A 26,669-nucleotide genomic window follows, 5' to 3' on the forward strand; every position below is an offset into this window, starting at 1 on the left:
AAATCTTCGTCTCCAACCCCTCACTCACGGTACCCACACTTCCCAGTCATACCCCCACTGGTCCTGTATGGTGTCTTTTACACCTGGGGAGGTGGAGAAGGTTCTTTCAACCCTTGACTCTGACTCTTGAGCTGATGCTGTGACCAGGATCAGTGTCCTAAAAACCTGCTCTGCTGCTCTTGCACATCCTTTCTATGCCCTTTTCACCCTATCGTTTGCCCTAGGTCATATTCCATCTGCTTGGAAATCTGTCAACATACCTGCATTACACAAAAATGTGCAAAAAACGATCCCCTTAACTACAGACCTGTCAGGTTACTTCCAATCGTCAGTAAATTCATGGAATGCATCATTCTAGTTGATGTGAAATCCTTCCTTTTCTAAAACAACCTCATCTCAGATCTCCAGTTTGGCTTCAGCAAGGTCACTCTTCAAACTCTCTGCCTGTGGCATCCAAAGCCTACCCACACATGGTTATTGACTTCCTCGACTTTCATAGCCAACGTGTGGCACTCAACGGAATCCTTTTATCTCCACTCCCTGTCAAGGCTGGAGTGCCCAAAGGCTATGTTCTGGGCCCAGTCCTATTCCTAATCTTCATTAATGATCTCGCTGACTCTCTGGAAAATCCCCTTTATTTATTTAATGATGACTCTACTATCTGCTGTGACAAACCTCATCCTTCAGCCATGCAGGCTGCACATTCTTCCCTCTCTTCAGACCTTGACAAAATCACAAGCTGGTCAAGCACTTGGAATATGTCTTTCAATACTGACAAATCGCACACTCTCTCTCTCTCTCTCTGAAAGGACCGTCTGGCAACCCACCTCCCACCAATCTACTTTCTTAACAATCCTCTTGAGAAAGTTCATTCATTCAAACTCCTGGGTCTCACTATCAGCCATACCCTTTGCCAACTGGGCATCCTCTGTTGTACAAAGTCCTTCCTTGGCACATGTGAACTCCGATTGACTCGACCTTCATCTGCAGCCCCCCTCCCCCTCCCCCCCTCCCAGGTTTATACCCGGTCTACCAATAACCCCCTTCTTTTGAAACTACTTAAATCTATGATCACTGCTCACTTCCACTCATCCGTTCCTCTTTTTTCCTGCCGGTGGAACTAACTTCCGCATCCTCTTCGATGTCATTCTTCCCTGCAAGTGTTCAAGACAGCTGTTCACCACCATTTCAGATTGTCCCCAGTACAAAACCATGATCATTTCTTCCCTCGTTTCTCCTTCCCACACCCCTCCTCCCCACCCCCCCCAACCCTACCTTAATCCTTACTTCCAAATTCCCAGTTTTTCCTCCTTTGAGTTTCCTTCTGAATCAATATTTCCTACCCTATGCATTGTGTCCTCCCCCCTCCCCACCACCCCATTTCTCCCCACACCCATTGGTTGTCCAAGTCTCCCTCTATATATTGGCCTTCAACCCTGCCGTTGTTGTTGCCCCCCTAATATCTACTGCTCATTTATGTCATGCTCTGCTGTTCCCTTTGTCATGTTATGTCCCGATCCGTTCCGTGTACTAGCTCTTCGATGAGTATCCACTAGGTACACAAAAAAAGAGGAATCGAAAGGATGAAAAAAGGGTGAAATGGAGTGTAGTTAATTGGAAGGGAAAGGAGAATGGGTTGAATTGAAAGGATGAAAGGGTTGAATGAAGGTGGAAAAAAATTAGGGAATGCATCATGTGGTTTTGGGTGGGGTTAAAGTTAAAAAAAACAAAAAAAAAACGACTGCAGATACATTCAAAGTACACCGCCCCCATGCCAAATAATTTAATATCCTCCAGCACCTCTGGCGCCCGGCAATACCGCAGTGCAACTCATCGAGACTGTATTGGTAGGGAGAGGTCTACAATAATTGATTGATTAATTGCATAATTAAAATCAATAAAAGACTATCATAAAATATTTTCTCAATCAATTGGTTAATAGCATAACTAAACCACTAGTGCTTCATCCGAAGATGTAAGTTTTAGAAATATCATTAAATAAGTCATTAATAAAAAAATTAAATAATTAATTTATTAATCAATGAAGAATTATTCGATTAATTGATTAATCAATAAATAAAAAAATATCCTTTTATCACCACATCACTTGGTCAATATCGTGTCCAACTATCAGCTTCCTTGTTCAAATGGTGCCTGAGATATTGCCCAGATGAGAAAGAAAATATATAAATGATTATTAATGAAAAAAATAAATAATAGTCATGAAAAATTAATTAAGAATTAAATTGGCTAAGAGAATACATAAACCACCACCATTTCATCCGAATCTGTAACTGAAAAAATTAAATAATTTAGTCATTCATTGAATAATTAAATAATTAATCGATGTGTCTGCTGCTTAATCAATAAATCAAAAATAGCCTTTACAGCCAAATCACCTGGTCATTGGCATGTCCAAATATCAGCTTCCTAACTCAAAAGGTGCCTGAGATAATGTCCAGAAGAGAAAGGAAACGTATAAGTACTTAATTAATCGATAATAATTAAGTAACTCATCAATTAATCGATTCAAAAAACAAAAAAATACTGTGTTTGACAAAGTACTTGCTCACTATTGTGCCCAAATTTCAGCTCCCTAGCTCAAATTATGGCTGAGATATCGCCCGGACAAACAAGAAAACAAGAAAGCAAACAAACAAACAGAGTGAAAACTGAGTACTCCCTTTCAGCGTGCATCATTGCCGAGCCCCCTTCGGTGCCCGGCAATGACGATATGCAGCGCCTGGAGATGGCATCGGAAAGGAGCGGTGTGCAATACAATCTACTATGTTGATGGCAGCGAAGGAAATCATTTTTTAAAATAAACAATCTTAGCAAATTGTGTAAACATTTAGGTTGCACTGCTGCTGTAACATTTTTACCATTATTGTTTCATTTGTACTCAGAAATGCCTTGTACGTGGCAGTTGTCATATCTGTGCTATGTGTACAATGTCTATTTGGCTATGTAACATGAACACTGGATTTTTGTCAACGGAAAAGCAATAAGAGCCCGCTAACCGCATTGGGATAAAAGTTGCAGCTGACGTCTTCAGGGTTAGACCTTCGTCAGCGCAAATGAGCCTTTTGCTCTGACAAGGTGTTTAAATAGTCTGCTGACGCAGACCTACACGGGCCTTCAGGAAGACTCTTAATCCATAATGTAATATGTACAATTTTCCGTATGCTGCATCATATCCTTTCATGGCTGTGTCTCAGATCCAATGCACTTGCCACTATTTTCTTCTGCTCATTGTGTCTATGAAAGCAGAGGCATGGATAAAACTGCCGTGAGGATGTTTGTTGTGCGCTTTCCACCTTCAGAATCATCACATTCACCATTTCTGTGGGTTTTTTTTTGGTTTTTTAAAGGTTTTTAAAATTTGCACAATTATTTAAAAGATTTTTACGAGGAAACTTATGACATAATTAATTTATGTATCTGACAGTATTTTCATTGCTAAGTCGAATTCTGTCCACTCTTTATCCATCATGTGATGTAAATTTGATTGCTGGAATTCAAGAATAAGGATTGATAATTTTTTCGTGAAAGGTGCGTCTTGGGTTTCTTGTGAAATATGAAAACATCCATGGTGTTCAAGTGATTTGGACTGAACATACTTTCTGGTAGTTTTTAAAAGCCTGCCAATTGCATTGCGATTGAACTGCAAAAAAAGAGAAGAACAAGCAATCAGAGCTGACACGTAACTGTAAATAAATGGTCTCCTGCTGTTGTGCAAATGCAACGACATTTTCAGTTGATGCCAGCTGCAGATGAACGGTGGCTTCAGCTTTGTTGTAATTTGTGTGTTTGATGCAAGTTTCTTGGATTTTGAACAATCTTTAGGCTTCATTGTTTTTGCCAATCCATTCTGATTCCGATGTACCATGCTCTGTTGAAGCACCGGTGCTGCTGAAGCGGTTTCTTGGCAAAGGTTGCACGGGGTGGTTTGCCCTTGCCTTCCCATCATTAGTTAAGTCAATAATTTTGAATTTTCTCATGGTGACGACGATAGCTCACAGACTTCGCGAAGGACACTGTGGGATCTTTAACGTCCACCAACTAATGTCGGCAGCTGGGATGCCTGTTTGACGTCCATCCGAGGGATGTCTCACACATTGATGAATCACCCTGTCTGTGAAATACCAGGATGACTCTTCTGTTGTACCGGAAGGTTTAAATCACTCTGTGAACTTTTTTTGTGGGGCACTTTGCATGAGGGGGATGGGTGTCTGTCTGTTTGTCTGTCTGGGTGTGAACAGGATATCTCAAAAAGTTGTGGACGGATTCGTTCGAAACTTTGTGGACAGATTGTGTGTGTGACGTGGATGAAATGATTAGATTTTGCTGAACATCTGGATGTGGATCCGGGAATTTTTGAATTTTTCAAGTGATTCTTCACCATTGAGTGATGGTCAAAAACGATATATAGCACGATATTTCAAAAAGCTGTGGATGATTTGTGCCAAAGCTATTGGATGAGTTGGTTAGGTGACAGAACAAGCCGATTAGATTTTGTTTCAGGTCCGGATCCAGGTCAGTGGGATACAAAACGTAAACTCTTCAGACTGGCGGAGGCTTGCTCTCTTCCGAGGGCCGTTCTAGTTTGCAGTGGAACTATCTACCTGACTAAGCATACAATGGCATTGTAATTACCTCTGAGCTGTCCGGATCTGGATTTGAATCCTGGCAGAGTGGAATATAGTTGGAACTACAGCATCTGTTGTGAAAAAAAATGTATGCTCTATCACAAAGTAGTTCCTCCAAATATGGAATATTTTACATTTTCATTTGGTCACACTTGCTTGTGATCTTGCATTGACTTTCCAAAATATATTTGGGAAACACCCTGGCCAAAGTTCAAGTTTCCTATATTTTTCCACCTCCTTCATGAACAACATTTCTCATACTCTTGTCTTCATGTTCTCTGTGCTGCTAAGCCTGCTCATTCTTTGTCCTCGTAATCTGAACGCATGCACACACATTATTCAATACAACATCTTACCTGCAATGGTAACCATAAACCCATGTGCTACACCAGCACTTGCCGCCAGTCTCCGGAACAACAGGTGTGCTTGCCACCTAACCACCATGTTTCGGCATCCAATATTGCACATGTAATGAGTTTTTCCAATTATAACCGGGAAAATGTTAGTGAAGATGATATTTCCTGGTTTGTTGCACTCTGTTAAAGAGACAGAACCACCAACTGATAAAAGCAGCATCACCTGCTCCGGTGTCAGCAAGCCTATACGTGCTTTAGAATTGCGGATCAATTTGTCCAAAGGTGTGCGTGCAATCACGTCAACTGTGCTGTTGCCGTTATTGATTTAAAATGTCCTTTGAGCCTGTGCTCGATTTGTCAAAAATTTTAAAGATATTATTGATCAAGTGTGCTGCAGTGACTTAAATATTGCAGCCTTATTCTATATTCTGGAAAGTACATTGTGTTCCCAAAGTATGAGTAATGGAAGGATTTAAAATGACAATTGCATATACATGATTCAGTTTACTTTCACCTATGTCTTCATTATGGAACTTACAGAAAGCTCTCTCAATGCCTTTTCCAACTCTTCTCCAATTGTCTCTCTCTCTCTTTCCCTTTACCCCCTTTCCCCGTATGCCACCCTATTGTTGCAGGATGTACAGAAAGCAAAGCAATTCTTTCCATTCCTGCAACGTGCTGGGCGAAGTGAAGCTGTTGTCGAGCACGTGTTCAGCGGTTCTCGCCTTAAGCTTTTCCTTCCCAAGGAAACCTGCCTCATCACCTTCTTGCTCGCTGGTATGTACATAAATCTCCAGATTGTGCTCCTTCTCTCAATATCGTTTGCCTTTGTCACTCATACGCCTGCCATACAATGAGGTAATTTGTTTTTTGTGAATCCCAGGTTGGTTTGATTTTTTTTTTCCCTTCGATTTCACTGGGATATTGCCCGAGTTGCTTCATGCTCATCCGAGTGTATGTTTCTTGGGATTTCCCTGCATATAGCTCATTTTCACCAGAATATTGCCACAAAATTGGCCGTTGCCAAGCAAAGCAAAATCGGCCGTGATTTTGTCGACATTTCCTCCACAATTCTTACAATATCCACAAGAGATTTCTTCACATTTGATGCCCCTCACCTCGGGTTGAGCGAAATTCTGTAATGGAGATGTCAACATCTCATGCATCGCAAAAGCAAACGTTGCATGCAGACATTTTAACATGGGAGTTTGACATTAACCCAGAAGGTGTCGTAGATTTTCAATGCCAATGGATATTGCTTTCACCTGTGAATGTCACCGGATTGTGTTGATTGCCTAAGAATAATCACCTTGAAGCGCGGTGCTACGCGCGCTTACTTGTATAACAAGAAGGAAGCGGACAACGCGGTAAGTTTAAGAGTCTTTATTATACGAGCTCAACTGTAGCACTGGAGCGCTCCGGGCTGCGCGCCTGGTGTATATCCCGCGGCCACGCCTACCCCTCGGGCGTGGCTGCCGCCCACTTGGTGCACGGAATGATGTCCTCACGCCAGTGAGCTTTCGTGTCCGCCACACGCGCCCCCCCCCCCAGAATTCCCGCGCACCTGGAGGGCCAGTTTGCGGGGCAACCGGATGACCCGGCCGAAGCGCCCTCTGGTGACTGGCGGCGTCCGGGGTGCAGGGATGCCAGCCGGGATGCCTCCGGCTGCACCCAGGATGGGTGCAGGACCGGGGGGCGGCGGGCCTGGGCGGTGCCGGGGGTCCGCCCGCAGGGGGGCGGCCCCAACGTGGGGGCCGAGCCACCGGCGGTGGGTGGTCCACGTCGAGGTGGGCCGGCTTGAGGCGATCCACTGAGACGCGGTCGGGAGTGCCGCCGATGTCCAAGGTGAAATGTTTCACCCCGGTCTCCAGCACGCGGAAAGGCCCGTCATACGGGGGCTGCAGTGGTGTCCGGTGGGCGTCGTGCCGGACGAAGACGTACTCCGCGGTGCGAAGCTCCAGGGCGACGTGCGTAGGCGGGTGCCCGTGGTGCGCCGTCGGCACCGGGGCGAACCTCCGGGCGGTCTCCTGCAGCGCGGGAGCGCTCCTGTGCCGCGGACCATGGTGCCGTGGGGTCGGGGAGGAACTCGCCCGGCACCGCAGCGGTTGTCCGAAGACAAGCTCCGCTGCGGATGCGCGCAGGTCGTCCTTGGGCGCCGTCCGGAGGCCCAGCAGGACCCAAGGGAGCCTGTCGACCCAGCCGCCGTCGCTGAGGGTGGCTCGGAGCGCGGCTTTCAACGAGCGGTGGAACCGCTCGCACAGGCCGTTGGCCTGGGGGTGGTAGGCCGTGGTTCGGTGCAGCTGGACCCCGAGCCCCCGCGCGACCGCCCCCCAGAGCTCCGAGGTGAACTGGGGGCCGCGGTCGGACGAGATGTCCGAGGGGGCGCCGAACCGGGCGACCCAGGTGGCGATGAACACCTGCGCGATGTCCGCCGCCGTCGTCGCCGCCAAAGGCACGGCCTCGGGCCACCGGGTGATGCGGTCCACCATTGTCAGGACATGGGTGAAACCCCGTGAGGGGGGCACAGGTCCCACCAGGTCCACGTGCACGTGGTCGAACCTGCGTGCCGGCACCGTAAACGGGGCCAATGGGGCCTGGGTGTGCCGGTGCACCTTCGCGCGCTGGCACGCGAGGCACGTCCTGGTCCAGCCGCGGACGGCCTTCCGGAGGCCATGCCAGACAAACTTGTCGGCGACCAACCTCTGGGAGGCCTTCGTGCCCGGGTGGGACAGGCCGTGGATGGCGTCAAAAATCTGGCGCTGCCAGCCCGCGGGCACGATGGGGCGAGGCCGCCCGAGGGAGACGTCACACAAGAGGGCCGCACCGTCGAACGGCACCTCGGTGACGCAGAGGCCCATGACGGCGGTCCGCAAGGCCTGGACGCCGGGGTCGGCGGCCTGGTCCGCCGCCATCCGGGCACAGTCGATGCCAAGGTGGACTGCGTGGGCGACGGACCGGGAAAGGCAATCCGCCACCGGGTTGTCCTTCCCTGCGATGTGCCGGATGTCCGTCGTGTACTCGGACACGGCCGAGATGTGACGCTGCTGCCGGGCCGACCACGGCTCGGCGACCTTGCCCATCGCGAAGACCAGTGGCTTGTGGTCGACGAAGGCCGTAAACGCACGGCCCTCGAGCAGATGGCGGAAGTGCCTGACCGCCAGGTGAAGCCCGAGCAACTCGCGGTCGAATGTACTATAACGGCGTTCGGGCGGGCGAAGCTGCCGGCTGAAGAACGCCAGCAGTTGCCAGGCACCACGCACCCATTGCTCGTGCACCGCGCCCACCGCGTAGTCCGAGGCGTTGGTGGTGAGGGCGATCGGTGCATCGGGCGCCGGGTGCGCGAGCATGGTGGCGGTAGCCAAGGCGAGCTTCGCGCCCACAAACGCCGTGTCCATCTGCTCGGTCCAGGTAACGTTACCTTTGCCCGGCTTCCCCCGGAGGGCCTCGTGCAAGGGGCGCAGGAGCTGGGCGATGCGGGGCAGGAACCGATGGTAAAAGTTTACCATGCCCAGGAACTCCTGGAGCCCCTTGATCGTGCGGGGGCGCGGAAACCCCTTCACCGCCTCCACCTTGGCCGGTAGGGGGACGGCCCCGTGCCTGGTGATGCGGTGCCCCAAAACGTAGATGTCGGCGACGCCGAACCGGCACTTGTCAGGTTTCACGATGAGGCCATGCTGGCCCAGATGTTCGAAGAGCGTGCGGAGATGGTGTAGGTGCTCTTCGCGGGACGCGCTGGCGACGAGGATGTCGTCCAGGTACACGTAGACGAAATCCAAGTCGCGCAAGACGCTGTCCATTAGGCACTGGAACGCCTGAGCCGCATTTTTCAAACCAAAGGGCATCCGAAGAAATTCGAAAAGGCCGAATGGCGTGATGACCGTCGTCTTCGGGATGTCCTCCGGCCTGACGGGGACCTGATGGTAGCCGCGTATGAGGTCCACCTTCGAAAAGAAGGACATGCCCGCCAACCGGGCGGAGAAGTCCTGGATGTGGGGGACGGGGTAGCGGTCGGGGGTGGTGGCGTCGTTGAGGCGCCGGTAGTCTCCGCATGGTTGCCATCCCCCGCCGGGCTTTGGCACGATGTGAAGCGGCGACGCCCAAGCACTCTCGGAGCGCCGCATGATGCCGAGCCGCTCCAGCATAGCAAACCCCGCTTTAACTACCGCGAGCTTCGTCGGCTCGAGGCGGCGTGCCCGGGCATAGACCGGTGGCCCGGCGGTGGGGATGTGGTGTTCCACCCCGTGCTTGACGGCCCCCGCCGAGAAGGTGGGCCGCGTGAGGGCCGGGAAACCCGCGAGGAGGCAGGTGAATTCGTTCGCTGCCGGAAGCGTACAGATGAACCTGGCCGGAACCGAACCGCTCAGCAAGCCGCTCGGCGAGCCGCTCGATGAGCCGCTCCGGGAGCTGCTCAACGAGGCGGGCAGCGCGTACGCGAGCGAGCTGAACGTCTCAGCCTGGACAAGCCTTCTGTGCTTGACGTCCACCAGTAGACCATTGGCACACAGGAAGTCCGTGCCGAGCAGTGCCATCGGCACGTCGGCAGTGACGAACGACCACCGGAAAACCTGCCCTCCGAACCGCAGAGAAAGGCAGCGTTTTCCGTACGTGCGAATGGACGTACCGTTGGCAGCAAGCAGCGCGGGGCCTCGGCCCACGGACTGCTTGTCGGACGTACCGGCGGGAACGACACTCACCTGCACTCCCGTGTCGCACAGGTAACGGCGCCCGGATAAGGTGTCCGTGATGAACAGTAGGCTGTTTGCACGGCCGGCGCTCAGTGCCACTACCGAGGGCCGGCCGGGGCGTTTCCCTACCTGCCGAATGAGCACGGCGGGCGACATTGCCGAGCCTTGTGGCCGAACTGGGCGTGGAAAAAACACCAGGTTTGCGGCGAAGGCGGCGGAGGCCGCGGTTTTCTCCGCGGCAGCGGCGGTGGGCGGGGCGTGGCGGCGGACACGAAATGCGCATCAGCCTCGAGATCCACGAGGTGTGATGCATCAGGGTCAGCCCCAAGAGCCGCGACGGCCACGCCAAAACTCGCCTGGGTGTCCAAAGCCACGAAGAACCTGTCGGCCTCGGCAGCGAGAGCTCGGGGTTCCGTCGTCGCAGAACCGGCCTACGCGAGGCGGACTCGTGCCGGCAGCTGGCGTCGAAACAACGCCCGGAATAGAGCGTTCGGGGTTTCGTCGCCCATCAATGACAGCATATGGTCCATGCGGACCGACGGTCGTGTGTCACCGAGCTCGGGGATGTCCAGGAGGCGGTCGGCCCGAGCGTCCACCGTGAGGCCGAACGTGGCGAGGAGGAGACGCTTGATCGCCTTGTACCTGCCGTCGGCCGGTGGGTTCCTCAGGACCGACACGACACGGGCGGCCGTGCCGGGCCCGAGGGAGGCGACCACGTGGCAGTACATGGTCTCGTCCACCGTGATGCCTCGAAGTCGGAACTGGGCTTCCGCCTGCAGGAACCATACTTCAGCTTGCGCCTCCCAGAACTCAGGGAGTTTGATCGTAACCGCGTTGTTTGCCATTGCGATGGCGTATTCGGTCGGTCAGCGACGGCTGATCCAACGTCGGAGGGTCACCAATGAAGCGCGGTGCTACGCGCACTTACTTGTATAACAAGAAGGAAGCGGACAACGCGGTAAGTTTAAGAGTCCTTATTATACGAGCTCAACTGTGGCACTGGAGCGCTCCGGGCTGCGCGCCTGGTGTATATCCCGTGGCCACGCCTACCCCTCGGGCGTGGCCGCCGCCCACTTGGTGCGCGGAATGATGTCCTCACACCAGTGAGCTTTCGTGTCTGCCACAACCTGCGATTTGTATCGACGAATTGCCTCATTGTCTCTCCAGTTATGTACAACAAGCCTGTAGGTGGGAAAACTGAGGGAGAAAATAATTTGTGGATCGTGGTGGCCGGGGGTTGGAGTTTGGGGTTCAGGTCTTCCAGTACTAAACCAGCGCTATAATTTTTCCTCTCTTCTTACCCTGTTCGGTTTGCTTTTGCAACCCCAAATTAATTTGCACTTTAACCCAATAAATCTTAACTTTCATGTCTTGGGCTCGTGGAGTGTGATGTATGGAAAATTCATGAACCAGATCGGTGCAAAGATGCATTGTTAAATTTATTGTCGCTCGTAACATTTGAACTTGTTTCGCAGGTCTGTGAGACTTAAAGCCATCATTATGCTGGCCCTGCTTACCCAGTGTGGATAAAACGTGTCTGACCATTTGATGCTTGTTAAAACCTATTCCTGTTGGGTCTATTTAAACATATTTTTCGTGATAGCAGAGCTTAGTCAGGCGATGAAGCAGATAAGTTTGGTAATAGTCTGTTGATAAAAATTTAAACATTCTAAAGTCATTGTCAAATTTTACTTTGGCGGAATTGATTCAGCTTTAGCTCATGGACCGATTGTCTCTTCATTTTTACATTCTCACGATATAAAGTGACCTTCTCTTTTCGGGCAATATTTTCTTTTCGGTATCATTTCAGGAGTACTCTACTGCATTACTTTGAGGATTATTTCAAATGATTCTACTTCAAGGCGAGCACTAAAAATGTGAACAATGAATCCATTTTCATGACGAGAACGAGCAATTAAAGATCGCATACTCTCACCCGACTTGTTTTGTGTGGTTTTCTTGTATGTATTTTATATACGTACTCACATTCTAATTGTACCGTACATACTTTGGTGTTGGGCTAGCGGCTAGGGTGCCGGCTTAGGATCCTAGGATCCTGGGTTCGAATCCCGGTCGATTGCTGAATTAACGCCAGGGGGTTGACTCAGCCTGTCATCCTTCCGAGGTCGGCTAATTGAGTACCAGTTCACTGGTAATTCCCTGTTTGTCGTTAAAGGCGGCAAAAAGGGTTGGCGTCAGGAAGGGCATCCGGCCGTAAAACATTGCTTCAAAAAGGGGACCAAAAAAACAACAACAACCACGGTGCCCGAAAAAGGCCAACCCCCGCTTGCAGGGAAAAATGGCCTCTAAAGGTGGTTATTTTATTTTTTTATATACTTTATATACGTCCCATCTGCCAGCATTATTTGATGGACATTAGATCCCATGGTGTCCTTCACAAAGAGTCGGCGAGCTATCGACGGCACCAAGAACAAATTCCAAAATTCCTGCCCTAACCTACAGAGGACATCAGACATTAGCAGCGCAGCCACACCCTCAGCCAGTGATGCTACCGCGCAGCTTTGCGCTGCATGCGAAAGAAGAAGAAGAAGAAGAATTGTAATGTCAAGGAGCCTAAACTAGAGTATATCATTTTTTCCCATAACGTTTAAAATACTGAAAAAAATCCTTAGACTTCACCTCCACAGTTTACAACGTAAAATGAATGCTCCGCTGATTACCTCCACCACCGAAGGTGGATGGAGGTTATGTTTTCACCCCTGTTTCTTTGTTTGTCTGTGAACAGAATATCTCAAAAGGTTTTGTGGACAGGTTGAGTTTGTGACGAGGATGAAATTATTTGATTATGGTGAAGATCAGGATCCGGGTCTGGGTCTGAGAATTTTTAAAGTGATTTTTCACCTTTGAGTGATTGTGCTAAAAAATGATGTCTAAAAAAATATATGTGGCATGATATCTCAAAACGCTATGGACTGATTCGGACGAAACTTTGTGGACAGGTTGGTTATGTGACCAGGAAGAATTGCTTAAATTTTAGTGAAGATCCAGATGTGGATCCGATAATTTTTAAGTGATTCTGCACCATTGAGATATAGGGCCAAAAACTGTATATAAGGCATAATATCTCAAAAAATTGTGGACGGATTCGGACGAAACTTAGTGGATGAGTGGTGGTAGGTAACAAAACCAAGCCAATTATATTTTGGAAGTTCGGTGCCAGATTGGTCCAATCAGTTGGATACAAGACGTAAACTGTTCAGCCTGGCAGAGTTATGTGCTCTACCGAATGCTGTTCTAGTTAGCCATTTTATCAAGCTGACATATTTCTGATCAAATGCTTCTTCCCTATTAGATCAGCATTACTCACCAAAAATCTGTCTGTCTGTTCTCTCAGAATATGGCAAATATTGCCAAGAGTGCCTCTGTGGCTGCAACTTTTACGGTCACTTCAATAACTTTTAGCAGAAGTTTATGTCCTCCTTTAAGGTACAGCGTTCCGTAAATGCCGATGGCCAGTGGTTTACCTTTAGTTACTGGCTGTTTTAGCTTAGATAAAAAAAGCAATTCGACATTTTGTTTGGATTTTCTTCTCTCTTTTTTTGATGAAGTGCAAAGCAGGTCTGTGTTTCGATTTCCTTTTTTTCTTTTAAAACTTTTATCTCCATTGAGACTGATCGTTGGAATTCTGTCTCTTAACAGAGATGTCCAGCTTTGCTTTGTATCATGTGCTACTTGCATGCAAGCACATTAAATGTCCACTGATTGGACAAATGTGGCTAATTAGACTGTGCAGCATAACCTGGCTTTGTACTTGACTGAAAAATAAAAGCTCTGTTAAGAAGAGTTGAAGATGCTTGTTAAGACCGAATTTCAATGTAGGCCTACGCGTATTTATCAATCGGTACCATTGTATTTTGTGTACAAGGACAAAAGGGCAGGAGGCGCAAAACCCAGAGAGAGCAGGTTAAAGACAAGAATACCACCAAGGCTGTGGGTGCTGAGAAAGAATAAGACACTGAGTTTTTTCAGCCCTCCGTTTCAAGGGATTTAGACTCGAAAGCCTCAGGGTTGGTGAGGGGGACAACTGAGGGAGAATGTGGGACTGGGGTCAAGATGTGAAGCAGCAGCAAGCTATAGTGGGGAGCTATATTTAATTTAGCACCTCTCATCAAACCACTGCTGGAAGGGGCTGAAATTTAATCATCAACTTCTTTTGTAACCTGAGGATGGTATTGTTTTGCCAACGAGTCTGACTAATGTCAGCTGTCGCTCCAGGAGCTTTTGCTAGTCCTCAAGATTGCAAAGTTTACCAAATTCACACTGTGTTCTGTTATTAACTCAAAGTGTGTTCTTAAATTTACAATTACAATTCTCCACGGATCGGCCAAGTTGAAGCCGATACCGACAGTGTTTGTACGCGAAAGGCAAAAAGGTGGGGAAATTATTTTTAGTGGTAAAAATGATTTATTTGATAGAATAGGTGGATAAATGTGAACAACACACTCAATTTATAATACACTAGAAAAAGCGGTCAAATGTGACAGGTTGTAACAGTTTATTGGACGCGCAGCCTAATGAGTGTGCCAAAGTCGGAAGCCTCAGCTTCTTGTCAGGTGTGTTTATATCTTCTTTATTTATTAGTTATCATTCGGATGTAAATGAACACTGGTTTTACTCTGCATCTGTTGCACATCACGTGCAGCGAAATTCACCTCCCTGTGCCTTGTATTTATTGCTATTTTAAAAAAAAAAACGCTTCTGTACACCGCCCTTAAGGCTCGGCTTGCATTGGAATTGTAGACCCACCATCTACAATTCCAATGGAAGAGACATAATTACTCTTTTATGGAAAATGTTTTTCGAGTTTGTTCTATCCTCAAAAATAAACCATAGTGAACACACATTTGTGTTAAAAGATTGGCCTTTAAAACTTACCCTTATGAAGGGGGACAGACATCTGTACAAACACACAAACTGACTGTGTTTTATATGATTGATAAATAATACGCTGAGGCGTTGAGTGTGGTCCATCCTTATGGAGCTAATGCGGATACTTTATGACACCTGCATACCTTATGGAGGGTATGCGAGTGTCTTCTGATACCTCAGGGAAATGGATGCCCCTGCTTTGCATAACCCCAGGTCACCTGTGGGCAAAGTGTAGTACCTGTCAGGCCCCCTTACCAGGGTAACGGTCCGCAGCCATTTGGTTTAAATGGCAGATGGCTCTGCACATCTGGTGGATGAGAATCTAGTCGACTCCAACAGCACGGGCGGAAGAGGGTGAATTCCCCAATGGCCAGCAGAGAGACGGAGAGGAGTGCCCCCCCCCACCACCCACCTCCCCCTGTCTATACCACACACTTACCCATGTGTACCAGCCATAGAAAGGCAATATAATGGCAAACACGCCATCATTGCCCGATGAGACTCGACATCATCATGGAGCTAAAGGCTTTTTCCTCGACAGCCCCTTCCCCCAATGACCCCTCTGTCGGACAAGGGATGTTGTCCCATGGTGCAAACCACTCCAATTTTCCCATTTCTGTTGACCTTGGCATCCACATCGCTAAAAACACCAACTTTGCTTTTCCAGGTCTTCACACCCCGTCAGTGTGCTGAGCAACAGTGTACAATGTCGTAGCGAACTGTACTTCTCCTGGGGGGAGGGTGTCCAATGTCCATATTCTCTTCTGTATGTCTTCTTCTTTTATTTTTCTCTGTAATAATTTTTCTTGTCCATATGATAATAAAACGCCAGACATGGTATGTCGTCTCATGGTACAAACCATTCTTTGGGTCCACATCGCAAATAACACCAACTTTGCTTCCCCACATCTTCACACCTCTTTTGTATGCTGATCAACAGTGTAAAATGTCATAGCAAACTTTGCTTTTCTGGGGAGGAGGGTGTTCAATCCTCTCTTCCCTTCTCCTTCTTCTGTATAATCATACGCCAAGGCATTTTTACCATGGGCTTCTACTAGTAAATAATGGAACAGATTTGGCAGAACAGAACATATTTCGACATCCACAAATAGGGACGCTGGGATGCACAAACAATAAATATTGTATGCAGGATAACTAAATAACCTGCTCATGGCACCAACATATACTGAAACGCAAAAGAAACTTACCACCTTTGAAACCTTTAAATATCAACAATAACACTGCGTGTAGTAAATGTGTGAACTTCTTTGTGGACAATAGTGTCCTTGCTGTCAGACAAAACGGTCACGGATGGTCACTTGAACCTTCAATGGTCACTTCATAGCACAGCTGTTGAACAGCCGTTTTGACTGTCAGTGATTAGCCAAGGGGTACGGGATGATTTTAATGAGCTGCACATGATGTCTTGATATTGGCTTTAAAAAGGCCAGTGCAAAATGGGCATTTTGACCGAAAGATTTGACCATTTTGACCAACTTCAAAAAGACCGAAAACACAAAAGAAACTTACCACATTTGAAACCTTTAAATATCAACAATAACACTGCGTATAGTAAATGTGTGAACTTATTTGTGGACAATAGTATCCTCACTGTCAGACAAAACGGTCACGGATGGTCACTTGAACCTTCAATGGTCACTTCATAGCACAGCTGTTGAACAGCCGTTTTGACTGTCAGTGATTAGCCAAGGGGTACGGGATGATTTTAATGAGCTGCACGTGATGTCTTGATATTGGCTTTAAAAAGGCCAGTGCAAAATGGGCATTTTGACCAAAAAATTTGACCATTTTGACCATTTTGACCAACTTCAAATAGACCGAAAACGCAAAAGAAACTTACCACTTGTTTGAAATGTTATAAAATTGTAACAGTTCAAAATAAAACAAACCAACAATTGCTAATTGAAACATTGGCATTTTATTGATGACATGTCAAGTTTTTGACCAAGATACACCATCTCATCAGTTTGTTCTACAGTACAGAACAGCACAGGGTGCAATGTCAGTCCCCTTTCAATAGCGTGTATGGCCACCATTGTTTTGGATACAGGCAGTGCATCGTCGGCGTATACTGCCTACCAGTCTTTGGATGGATTGCTGCTGGATTTGTCAATGTCTGAAGCAGCTCTGCCCGTGTCCTGGCCCTGCCAACTACGCGTCTCCCAAGCTCATCCCACAGGTGCTCTATGGGATTCAGGTCAGGGGAGAGCGCAGGCCACTGCGTGGTGTTGATGTTCTCGCCTTGGGGAAATGCAGTGGTAAAGCGAGCAGCATGGGGACGAGCGTTGACATGCTGAAAGGTTCTCAGTTCTGGGTGGTCTAGCAGGAATGGCAGCAGATGAGGTCGTAGGATGTTATCCACATACCGCTGGGCGTTAAGATTCCCATCCACAACCACCAGTGGCGTCCTGTACCGGCCTGATATGGCGGCCCACACCATCACACTTGCGCCACCTGTTGGCTTGGCGCACGCGACAATCGGCATATCGCTCGCCAGTTCTTCTCCAGACACGCTCACGCCCATCAGGACTGTCCACACAGAACCTTGACGCATCGCTGAAAGCGACCTCGTTCCACTGCGCCAAGGTCCACCGCTGATGCTGCTGGCACCATCTCTGACGGTTGCGGCGATGGGCAACCGTCATCACGGGGCCTCTGTATGGTCTTCTGGCAGTCAGACCATAGTCATGCAGTCGTCTTCGTGCAGTATCATTGGAGATCCGTGCGTTTGCACGCCCCGGAGTTTCTGCCGCAGTGTGGGATGCTGGACGGAATCGATCCCGCAGGTGACTTCGGACCATCTGCCTGTCCTGCCTGGCAGTGGTGACTCTTGGCCTCCCTGATCGAGGTCTGTCATCTGCAGAGTTGTGGAGGGTGTCTCTGTCCACCAGAGCCGATATCGTCTGGTGTGAACAGCCAAGGCGACATGCCACCTCACGGTAGCTCAGTCCGCCTTGCAGCATGCCCAGGGCACGCTGCCGTTGATCCCTTGACAATCGTGGCATGTTGATTGAAATGCCCATTTTGCACTGGCCTTTTTAAAGCCAATATCAAGACATCACGTGCAGCTCATTAAAATCATCCCGTACCCCTTGGCTAATCACTGACAGTCAAAACGGCTGTTCAACAGCTGTGCTATGAAGTGACCATTGAAGGTTCAAGTGACCATCCGTGACCATTTTGTCTGACAGTGACGACACTATTGTCCACAAATAAGTTCACACATTTACTATACGCAGTGTTATTGTTGATATTTAAAGGTTTCAAAGGTGGTAAGTTTCTTTTGTGTTTTCGGTCTTTTTGAAGTTGGTCAAAGTGGTCAAATTTTTCGGTCAAAATGCCCATTTTGCACTGGCCTTTTTAAAGCCAATATCAAGACATCACGTGCAGCTCATTAAAATCATCCCGTACCCCTTGGCTAATCACTGACAGTCAAAACGGCTGTTCAACAGCTGTGCTATGAAGTGACCATTGAAGGTTCAAGTGACCATCCGTGACCGTTTTGTCTGACAATGAGGACCCTATTGTCCACAAATAAGTTCACACATTTACTACACGCAGTGTTATTGTTGATATTTAAAGGTTTCAAAGGTGGTAAGTTTCTTTTGCGTTTCAGTATATTAGATTCAAATGAGAAACAAAGGGGATCACAGGCGTGGACTTCAGCAAGGCACGGGGTCTTCCCCACCTTCATGGTGTCATGCAGCCTAGTGATGGTGACAACAGGCAAGACAAAAACAAGAGGAAGGCAATGAAGTGGGATGCCAGGGAGATGGCATGCCCGTCTCTCCAAACACCCACGTTTTCTCAACGACTAAACATAGAGATAGCTGTTATGTCCTCCAACGCCCAAAACTCAACTCCAACTGCCATTCGCATGTGTGGCCACGGCCTATACACTCTACATGGACTGGCTTTCCAGATGGTCCCTCTCATTGGCCACCCACTGGTCATGTGTGGCGACCTCATTCAGGCTGTTCCACTCTGTGGGACAGATCCTAAAAAATAGTGTTCTGCTCTCACCCGGGCTCTGCAACTGACTATTCTGACATGACTTGCGGTCCACCGGCCAGACAGTTCCATTAGATTCCAGACAGTTCCAGACTCCATTAGATTGTGTGAAGTGCTTTCTGGTACTTTTTGAGGCCTCAAGTCCTCCACCTGGCCGCAACCGTTACAGGAGGTTTTACACAACAATCTTAATTATCTTAACCGTATTCTGCTCTATTAAACAAATGCTCATTGCCTCATCAGTGCACGTTTGACAAGAAGTCTTACCTCTGACGGCTTTTCATTTTTTTCTTTGCATAGTCGAAGCATGTGAAAGAGCTACATACAATTGGTACACTGAACGGATCAAGACACAACAGGACAAAATTAACATTTGAAAGAGGGGGAAACGCTAACTGCAGAGTTGAGGACCCAGATAGAGGCAGACTTAGACAAACAATGGGTGTGGGGAGGATTGAGGGACAGAAGAGGATGCATAGGGTGGATGCATAGAAGGAAACGCTCAGGAGGGAAACTGGAAATGTGGCAGGAGGAGTGATTGGGTGGTGTGGGGGTGGGTTTTAACAGGGGTAGAAAAGATGGTTTGGATTGAGGACAATCTGGCATGGTTGTGAACAGCTGTCTTGAAGACCTGGAAGAAAGAATGAGATTAAAGAGAATGTGGAGGTTGGTTCCACATTCTTGTGGTGGGAGGTTGGTGGGAGAAAAACAGAGTGAATGAGTGGAGGTGAGCAATGATCCTGGTTTTATGTAGTTTCACGAGAAGGGGGTTGCTGGTGGACCGCTTGCATTCTGCAGAAAACTGGGAGAGAAAAAGCACAGAAAGAGCAGAGGGAACAAGATCAGAAAGGAGGTGCAAGAGAGACCACTGACTTGGCTGCAGACTCAGCTGCATGCTGGAGATTCCAATAATCTTGCAGGTCTTGGTTTCCATGGAGTCGAGGTCTGAGGCAGGGGCACCAGTCTAGAGGGGAGAGCAGTTCTCTATCAAGCCTTGTCGTTTGATAAGATTTCAGGCGTGCCAAGGAAGGACTCCACAATGGAGCATGCCCATACTGCCTTTGGAGGACAATTTGAAATGTGGTTTTCCCAAGAAAGATCATGGCTGACAGTGAGACTCAGGAGTTTGAGTGACTGAACTTCTTTGAGAGTGTTCTTAAGCAAATTGATGGGAGGGTTTGCCAGATGGTCCTTTCGGAGAGAGACAGAGTGAGAGTGTGACATTTGTCAGGATTAAAAGACGTATGCCAAGTGTCTGACCAGCTTGTGATTTTTACCAAGGACTGAAGAGAGGGAAGAGGCTTTTTCCTGTTTATATTAAGGATGGGGGATGTCATGGCAGAGCGTTGAGCCATCAGCAAATATGTAAAGAGGTTTGACCTCTTTAGGATATGACCCAGAACCCTGCCTTGGGGTACTCAAGCCTTGGCAGGGAGAGGAGAAAAAACATTTATATAAAGCATAATGACATGATTTAGTCATGCATGCTCCATGCCATACTTATATGTTTAAATGTTGACTTGAACACCAACATTTTTATGCTTCCGCCGACAAAGTTGCCAGACACATTATCTTTTTGGGTTGGCCGTGCATCTGCCCGTCCATGGAGGCGTGATAGGTTTTGGTTGCCGCTATAACTTTAGAACGGCTGAAGGAATCCAAGTCAAATTTGATGCAGTTAGTTATAATGAGGTATAGATGAACTGTTTAGATTTTGGGGTCACAAGGTCAGAGGTCATGTTCGGTGAAAATCATGTTACGGCGAAAAATTGTGAACCGGCGATGGGATTTTGATCAAAGTTAGCACAAGTATGTATTATGGTGCAAAGATGAACTGATTTAACTTTTGGTTAAATAGGGCAAAAGTCAGAGTCTGTAATAGGTTTTAATTACCACTATAACTTAAGAACAGCTGATGAGAACGAAGTCAAACTTGTTACAAGTATGTATAATGACGCAAAGATGAACCGATTAAATTATGGGATCAGACATCAAAGGCCAGAGATCCCGTGAGGTAAAAATTCTGTTACCGAGCTAACTTGCGAACCAGTGATGGGATTTTCACCAATCTTGTTATGAGTATATATTATGATGCAAATATGAACTGATTAGATTTTGGCATCAATAGGTCAAAGGTTAGAGGTCATGTCAGGTAGAAATGTGATACTTGAGAAGACCTGAAGGGATTTAAATCAAACTCGGTGCAAGTGTGTATAATGACGTAATCATGTGGGCGTAGACATATCGGTCGACGTAAAACTGTCATTCTAGTCTTATTGGCTTTGGGGATCATCCCCAATCTTGCACACCAACTATCCTCATATCATCCCCAATCCAAAACCATGATCTTTTCTACCCTCGTTAACCCTCCCCACTCCCTACTACTCCAATCGCCACCCCACCCAAGACCTTGTCTTTACATATGTCTAGTTTGTCTGTCCTGAGAGTAAATCTGTGTCTATCTTGTCCACCCCATGCATCCTCTCCTGCCCCCATTACTCCCCACACCCATTGTCTATCCAAGTATCCCTCTATCATGGCCTTCAGCTCTGCCGGTTGGTGTTTCCCACCTCGCTCTACTGTTCCTTTTGTCCTGTTACATCCTCATCCGTTCAGTGTGCTGGCTGTCCCACGAGCCTTGACTATGTTTAAACAAAAACTAACAAACAAAATAAATCCTCATTGATTTTTCTTCATTCTAAATTTCCTATTCCTCACATTAAATCTGAAAGTAGTTTTCAAATGAATTTGACATTGCGATTAAGAATGGAGAATTGAACGAGTGTGTATTACAACAACGACATCTCAATTGTCTGCAATGCAGAAGGACTGAAGGGAAACGGTGATAGGACAGAATCAGGGAGAAGATTAGCAAATTAGTGAAAAGTTCAACGGAGTTGAGATGGTTTGAAATTTCTGACTCAAGTGGGGTAACAACACAGGAGATTTGTATGATCTTGCAGGCCTTGGTTTCCATGGCGTCAAGCTGATCGAGGTGAGAGGCATGATCAATATGTGTAACTTGGAGGGTGAAAGGCAAAACAGAAATATAAAGGCAGTGGAGGCCTTGGCTTCCTGCTGTGATATGTAGCAATGAACATTTGGGCTTTTGTCATCACTGTCTCCAGGGTGGTTAGTTAGGATGCAACAGCACCATCGCCTAGTGGGAATCCAGTCTCCATGGCACTGGCCTGCGGATGTGTCTCTTTGTACACTGTTAATTTTGGGAACAGTCGAAGGCTAAGTTCTGTAAAATATTCTTAAGCCATGACCAACATAGAAGCCATTTTAAACCTAAATGGTTTATTGGTTGCTCCGACACTTCTGGCACTCTTGCGAAGGACAATGTATACGTACCGCTCCAATGAAGGGTAATGCAGCGACACATCATCCTCACCTTGTTTACCATCGTGGTAACTTTTCACTTTATCAACTTCTGTTTGGGAAACTCCATGGACTTCTCTGCCAACACAGTCTATCACTAGTCTTAACCAAGATTGGTACCTTTCATTGCACAGGTTGTTTAATTATTCTGGAATCATAGGGATATTAATTTTATTATTTTATTCTCATAAATGTTCAAATTGTGTGCTACTGACATGCTTACACATATCAATTGGATGTACAGGTAGTGGACAAAAAAATGGAAACACCAAAGTAAAGTCACTTAATAGGGTGTTCGGCCACCACCGGTATGGCCTGTATGTGGTGTATCATAGAGTCCACCAGCGTCTCGAATTCTGCAGCAGGGATGCGGCACCATTATATTACCATTGTACACCATTAGTCATATGGATAACATCAATATCATGCTCATCAAATCATTGGTCGACCACACGTGCTCGGTGGATGGTGGCATTGGAGGGTTTTAATGGCCTAAGACCTGGAGGGGAGTAATAGGCAAACTAGCCATAGCAACTTTGCTTGTCCCAGGGGCAATACCCCCACCTGCAGATGCACGCATCTTGCTTGTGTAGCTTTGCGGGCAGGAGCGGAAGGTGTGCCCCATTGCACCACATTGGTTACACCACACCCAAGAGGTGCAGTGCTCCCTCAAATGTCCCAACCAGCCACACTGCAAGCAAAACAGTTCTATACACAGTGACACAAAGTGGTCCAATTGTCCACACCTGTGGAATAATTTCAGCTGACACGTAATAATCCTGCCCGCCCATGGTCCATCTCAATTACTATCTCATTAGGGATGTGATTAACCGTGCCATCATCCTTGACCCAGAACTTGATGCGATACTGCCGAGTTCCGGTCTATATACCCATACCATTTCGGATAAACCGTGGTGGAGTCTTCACTTCAATATAACGAGAATACGAGTACTGAACATCCCAATCGGAAAACCTTTAATTCTTGAGGTGGACCGTCATGACCCTCTCATGGTCAGAGAGGTCAGAGAGCCCATCCAGTCCTCCAGAGACCCAACTGACCGAGCGGCAGTCCACTGCACCCCCAAACTTGGCAAGTCCTCCAGCAGACTGGAAAGACGCATCAAATCCACCAGCCAAGAGGATGAGGCAGTAAAAATCCTAAGCCTTACAGCCCAGCACACTCAACCATACCCTCCGTCCAAATACCTCACTTGGCGGAACGGGTTCCTCCTTCACACAGTGGAAACGGATGCAGTTATGGTGCCAGCTCGCCATGCCAGAGTCCTGAGAAGGTTTGGGGAGGGGGTGGGGGGGGGGACAACAACACTAGGAATGAGGGGGTGGAGGGTGGAGGGAGGAGGGAGATGGTAGCTGGTGAGGCATGAGGATAACCTACCTGACTGGCGAGGCCCCCCATACTGGGGAAGACAGGGGAAAAGCAGGAACCGGGAGACGAACAAACACACTAACACTAACACTAACAGGACATAAAGTATAAGATGAACAAATAGATGAGATGGGAAAATGAAAGCGCACAGGACGAGCACAACAAGGCTAACAAGCTGCTCAAGGTGAGAACTGAGGCTCTGTTGCTCTTGCAGCCATACTATCCATAATAATTGTAAGCAACCCTGTGCAGATGGCAACAGCAAGGCCTGTGCAGAATTTTTTACATGACCCAAGGCATGCTGGGATGTTATTTTCTTAATTAACACATGGGCCACACCAGTGTGGAAGCCATCGCTTTGTTGTCCCTCATTTACCCAGGTGTTTCCATTTTTATGTCCACTACCTGTAGTTTTCTTTGAAAGTTTCTTAACATCGATTTTAGCACATTTTTTTCTGATTTCATTCTTCAGATCTTCAACGGTGCGTGGTCTCGTCGAATAAACCGCTGATCTTGGGTCCCCACGTAAAAAGTTCAAGTGGCATTAAATCTGGACTATGAGGGGAGTCGTTCCATCAGTCCATGGCATCCTATCCACCTCAAAGGCCACGTCTTAAGAAAAAAATTCTTATGATTCTGGAGTTTTGAAACACCCTGTATCATGTGAGATCGAAGAGTCGGAGAAGTGAGAGAGAACTTGAGGTCTGTAACGATAAAAGGCCTACACTTCTTCGCTTAGCTTGGAAAGCAGGCTCATCAGTCTCGAGTTGAGAGGACTAACGAAAAACCTGTCCTTACAGATGGGTTAATTCCCCCCAGAAATAGCGTATTTTAGATGACTTGTAAAGGCACTGCACCCCCCGCCCCTCCCCAACCGGGACCGTTACTAGGCCATACACATTTACATATAGAGAGAATTGCCGTCTTCTCCCTCTCTCCCCCCGACCCCTGGGACTATGAAAATGTTTTACACCTCGTTAAACCTTCATGTGCAGACCCTGAGTACAACCAGAAGCAGTTTTCAACTCATTCCGTCCAGTGGTTAAAGAGTGCATAGACCTCAAACAAGCACGCAGAGAAACACATGAACAGACACTCCTCTAATTAAAGCATGATTACTCGTGGCATAATACATTCAATTTATGTTTGTATCTTTACACATTGAAGATGCTTGACTCAGGGCAAAGAAAGACCTGCAAAAGAGCAATGAAAAAGAAGCAAAACACAGAAGATACACATACTTTTTTGAGATTTAGAAGCTCACTTTTTCTGGAAGTGAGTGTGGCGTAGTTATTGGGATGAATGATTTGCAGATATCGGGGCCTTTCCAACTCTAAATGCACTTCACGTGTGCTCTGGTTTTTTCCTGAGGTACTTTATGTCCGTCTGTGTGCATGACGGAAGATAAACCTAATCCCAAGCGCATGTGGTACATTACTGTTGTCACCTCTAATCATAAAGGAAATGAGAGTGTTTAAACCATACAAACACTTCACAATGAATATTATACAGAGATATGGAATTGATGATGCCATGCTGTCACATGGTAATGCACATCTCTACTTACGAAGAGGTGAAAGTCTCTATTATATATTTTAAAATAAATTTGATCTTCAACTACTTTTGGTTTGACAGTTTACAAATGGCAGTGAGGAAAGGACCTAGTATTGGGGTAATAATAAACAGCCAATCATAAAGGAATTTGCTTTGTACTTTTGAACTGGGTTTTCCAGACTCTCATATGGGAAAGGATTCATATGAAAGTATTGTGTCCGCAGAGTGACGTGTGTTTCGGATCCATTTGTCATGCCATTGCTTCAGTGGGTTTCTGGACTTTTCCTGCGGTGTTGAAGGGTCATGGAGTAGCACACAAGGACATATTACACGAATAACATTCGAAACAGGGCAATAACTTTAAACCTGGAGTCGCGTCTTGAAGCAGCAACCACGACACCAAATATCACATTTATGTGGAAATGCCGGAGCTGGAGACCGTGATTCACACCGACTTGCATCTGAAACCAGCCTGACACCTGGTTCCCTTGTGAAGGCGGTGTTATCTTGGATACGAGGGATGTGTATGAATGGCTTGTGACTATGTATAGAGATGAGTGGTTTTGTGATTCATCTGTGTGGAAATTTTGACAAACAGCCCACCCAGTACGAATTGGCTCTGGAGGATTTCAATGCTTTATTTGGGTGGTTAGGTGCCCAAAATCTGAACCAGTGCAGGTATCCTTTTGTTGTTTCTTTAGCCTTTTTGTTATCCGCCCTCGTTTTCACTCTCTTTTTTCCAATCTGTGGATGCCATTTTAGGTTATTGATCACTTTCTCATAGGATGGGTTTCAAACATGTGGCCAAGTTCAGGGTGATGTTTTTAAACACAAGTGGTATTTCATTCATATGAACATGCACGTCAACCCCTACTTTTTATTTTGCACAAAGTAGGGACCAAATTAATCCCGATTGTTTCGCGTATCATATTAAATATTGAGTGGAACCTGCTCCTTTTGCAGGTATCGTCTAAGACTAGAATAATTTCCCAATTAATGTAAATTAATTGGTTCTTTTTATTGTAATTTTTTTCTTCTGATGAAATTGGCATTGTGATGTTTTTTAAATTGTTGCTTTCAAGAGACTGTAAATGCCATCATGGCCAAAAAAAACGAGCATTTTTCCTGTTGTGGGCATGTACACATGGCACGCGTGTACTTGCACACAATCGTGCTCATGGCCCTTTCCACCTCAATATCTGCTAACCTCCGCAGCTCAGTTTTGAAGACACTTTTTTGTTCAGAACTTTTATATTGCTGACTTCAAGGTCAAGATATACCCGAACTCGAAGCGCAGCATTGGAGCGCTCATGACGACAAGACGTGAAAGTTGCCGCCTGAGAACCAATCCGGAACTGGTTGTCACTCCATTGCTGTGTGCTATATATGAGGGGAGGAATTTGAAATTTGACCGAGGTGCCGGTACACAATGGCTAACTCTTCTGAACGGCATTGTGGGATATTTCGCGTCGGTCAGCAAATGCTTGTTAGATGAGACAACCCAGCTTAACATATGGCACCATGAAGGCCGGCATACTCATTGATGCAATGCGCACTGTTTGTTCAGCACCAGGGTGACTTGTTGCTGTCCGGATGTGAATCAAATGCGGACTTGACAGCTCGAATGAAAGTATCCGACCTCTGAGCTATCTTGCCAGCCCTCTTTCTGATGTAGTTTTCATTAAATGTTGAAAATAAATTACTCAAACATCTGCGAGACCTGCAGGGCAAA

At 47.1% G+C, this 26,669-nt stretch overlaps 1 protein-coding gene across 1 annotated transcript in view; it reads left to right on the top strand.

The window, feature by feature from the left end:
• SND1 (staphylococcal nuclease and tudor domain containing 1) overlaps positions 1-26,669 on the top strand; it is a gene marked incomplete in the record, with an annotated part of 904,817 nt that overhangs the window by 423,095 nt on the left and 455,053 nt on the right. Inside the window, 1 exon segment of the mRNA XM_078777892.1 lies at positions 5,641-5,782. Coding sequence (XP_078634018.1) covers positions 5,641-5,782 — 142 coding nt within the window.

Source organism: Myxine glutinosa, chromosome 1 (assembly GCF_964187855.1).
Source record: "Myxine glutinosa chromosome 1, kmMyxGlut1.1, whole genome shotgun sequence".
NCBI lineage: Eukaryota > Metazoa > Chordata > Myxini > Myxiniformes > Myxinidae > Myxine > Myxine glutinosa.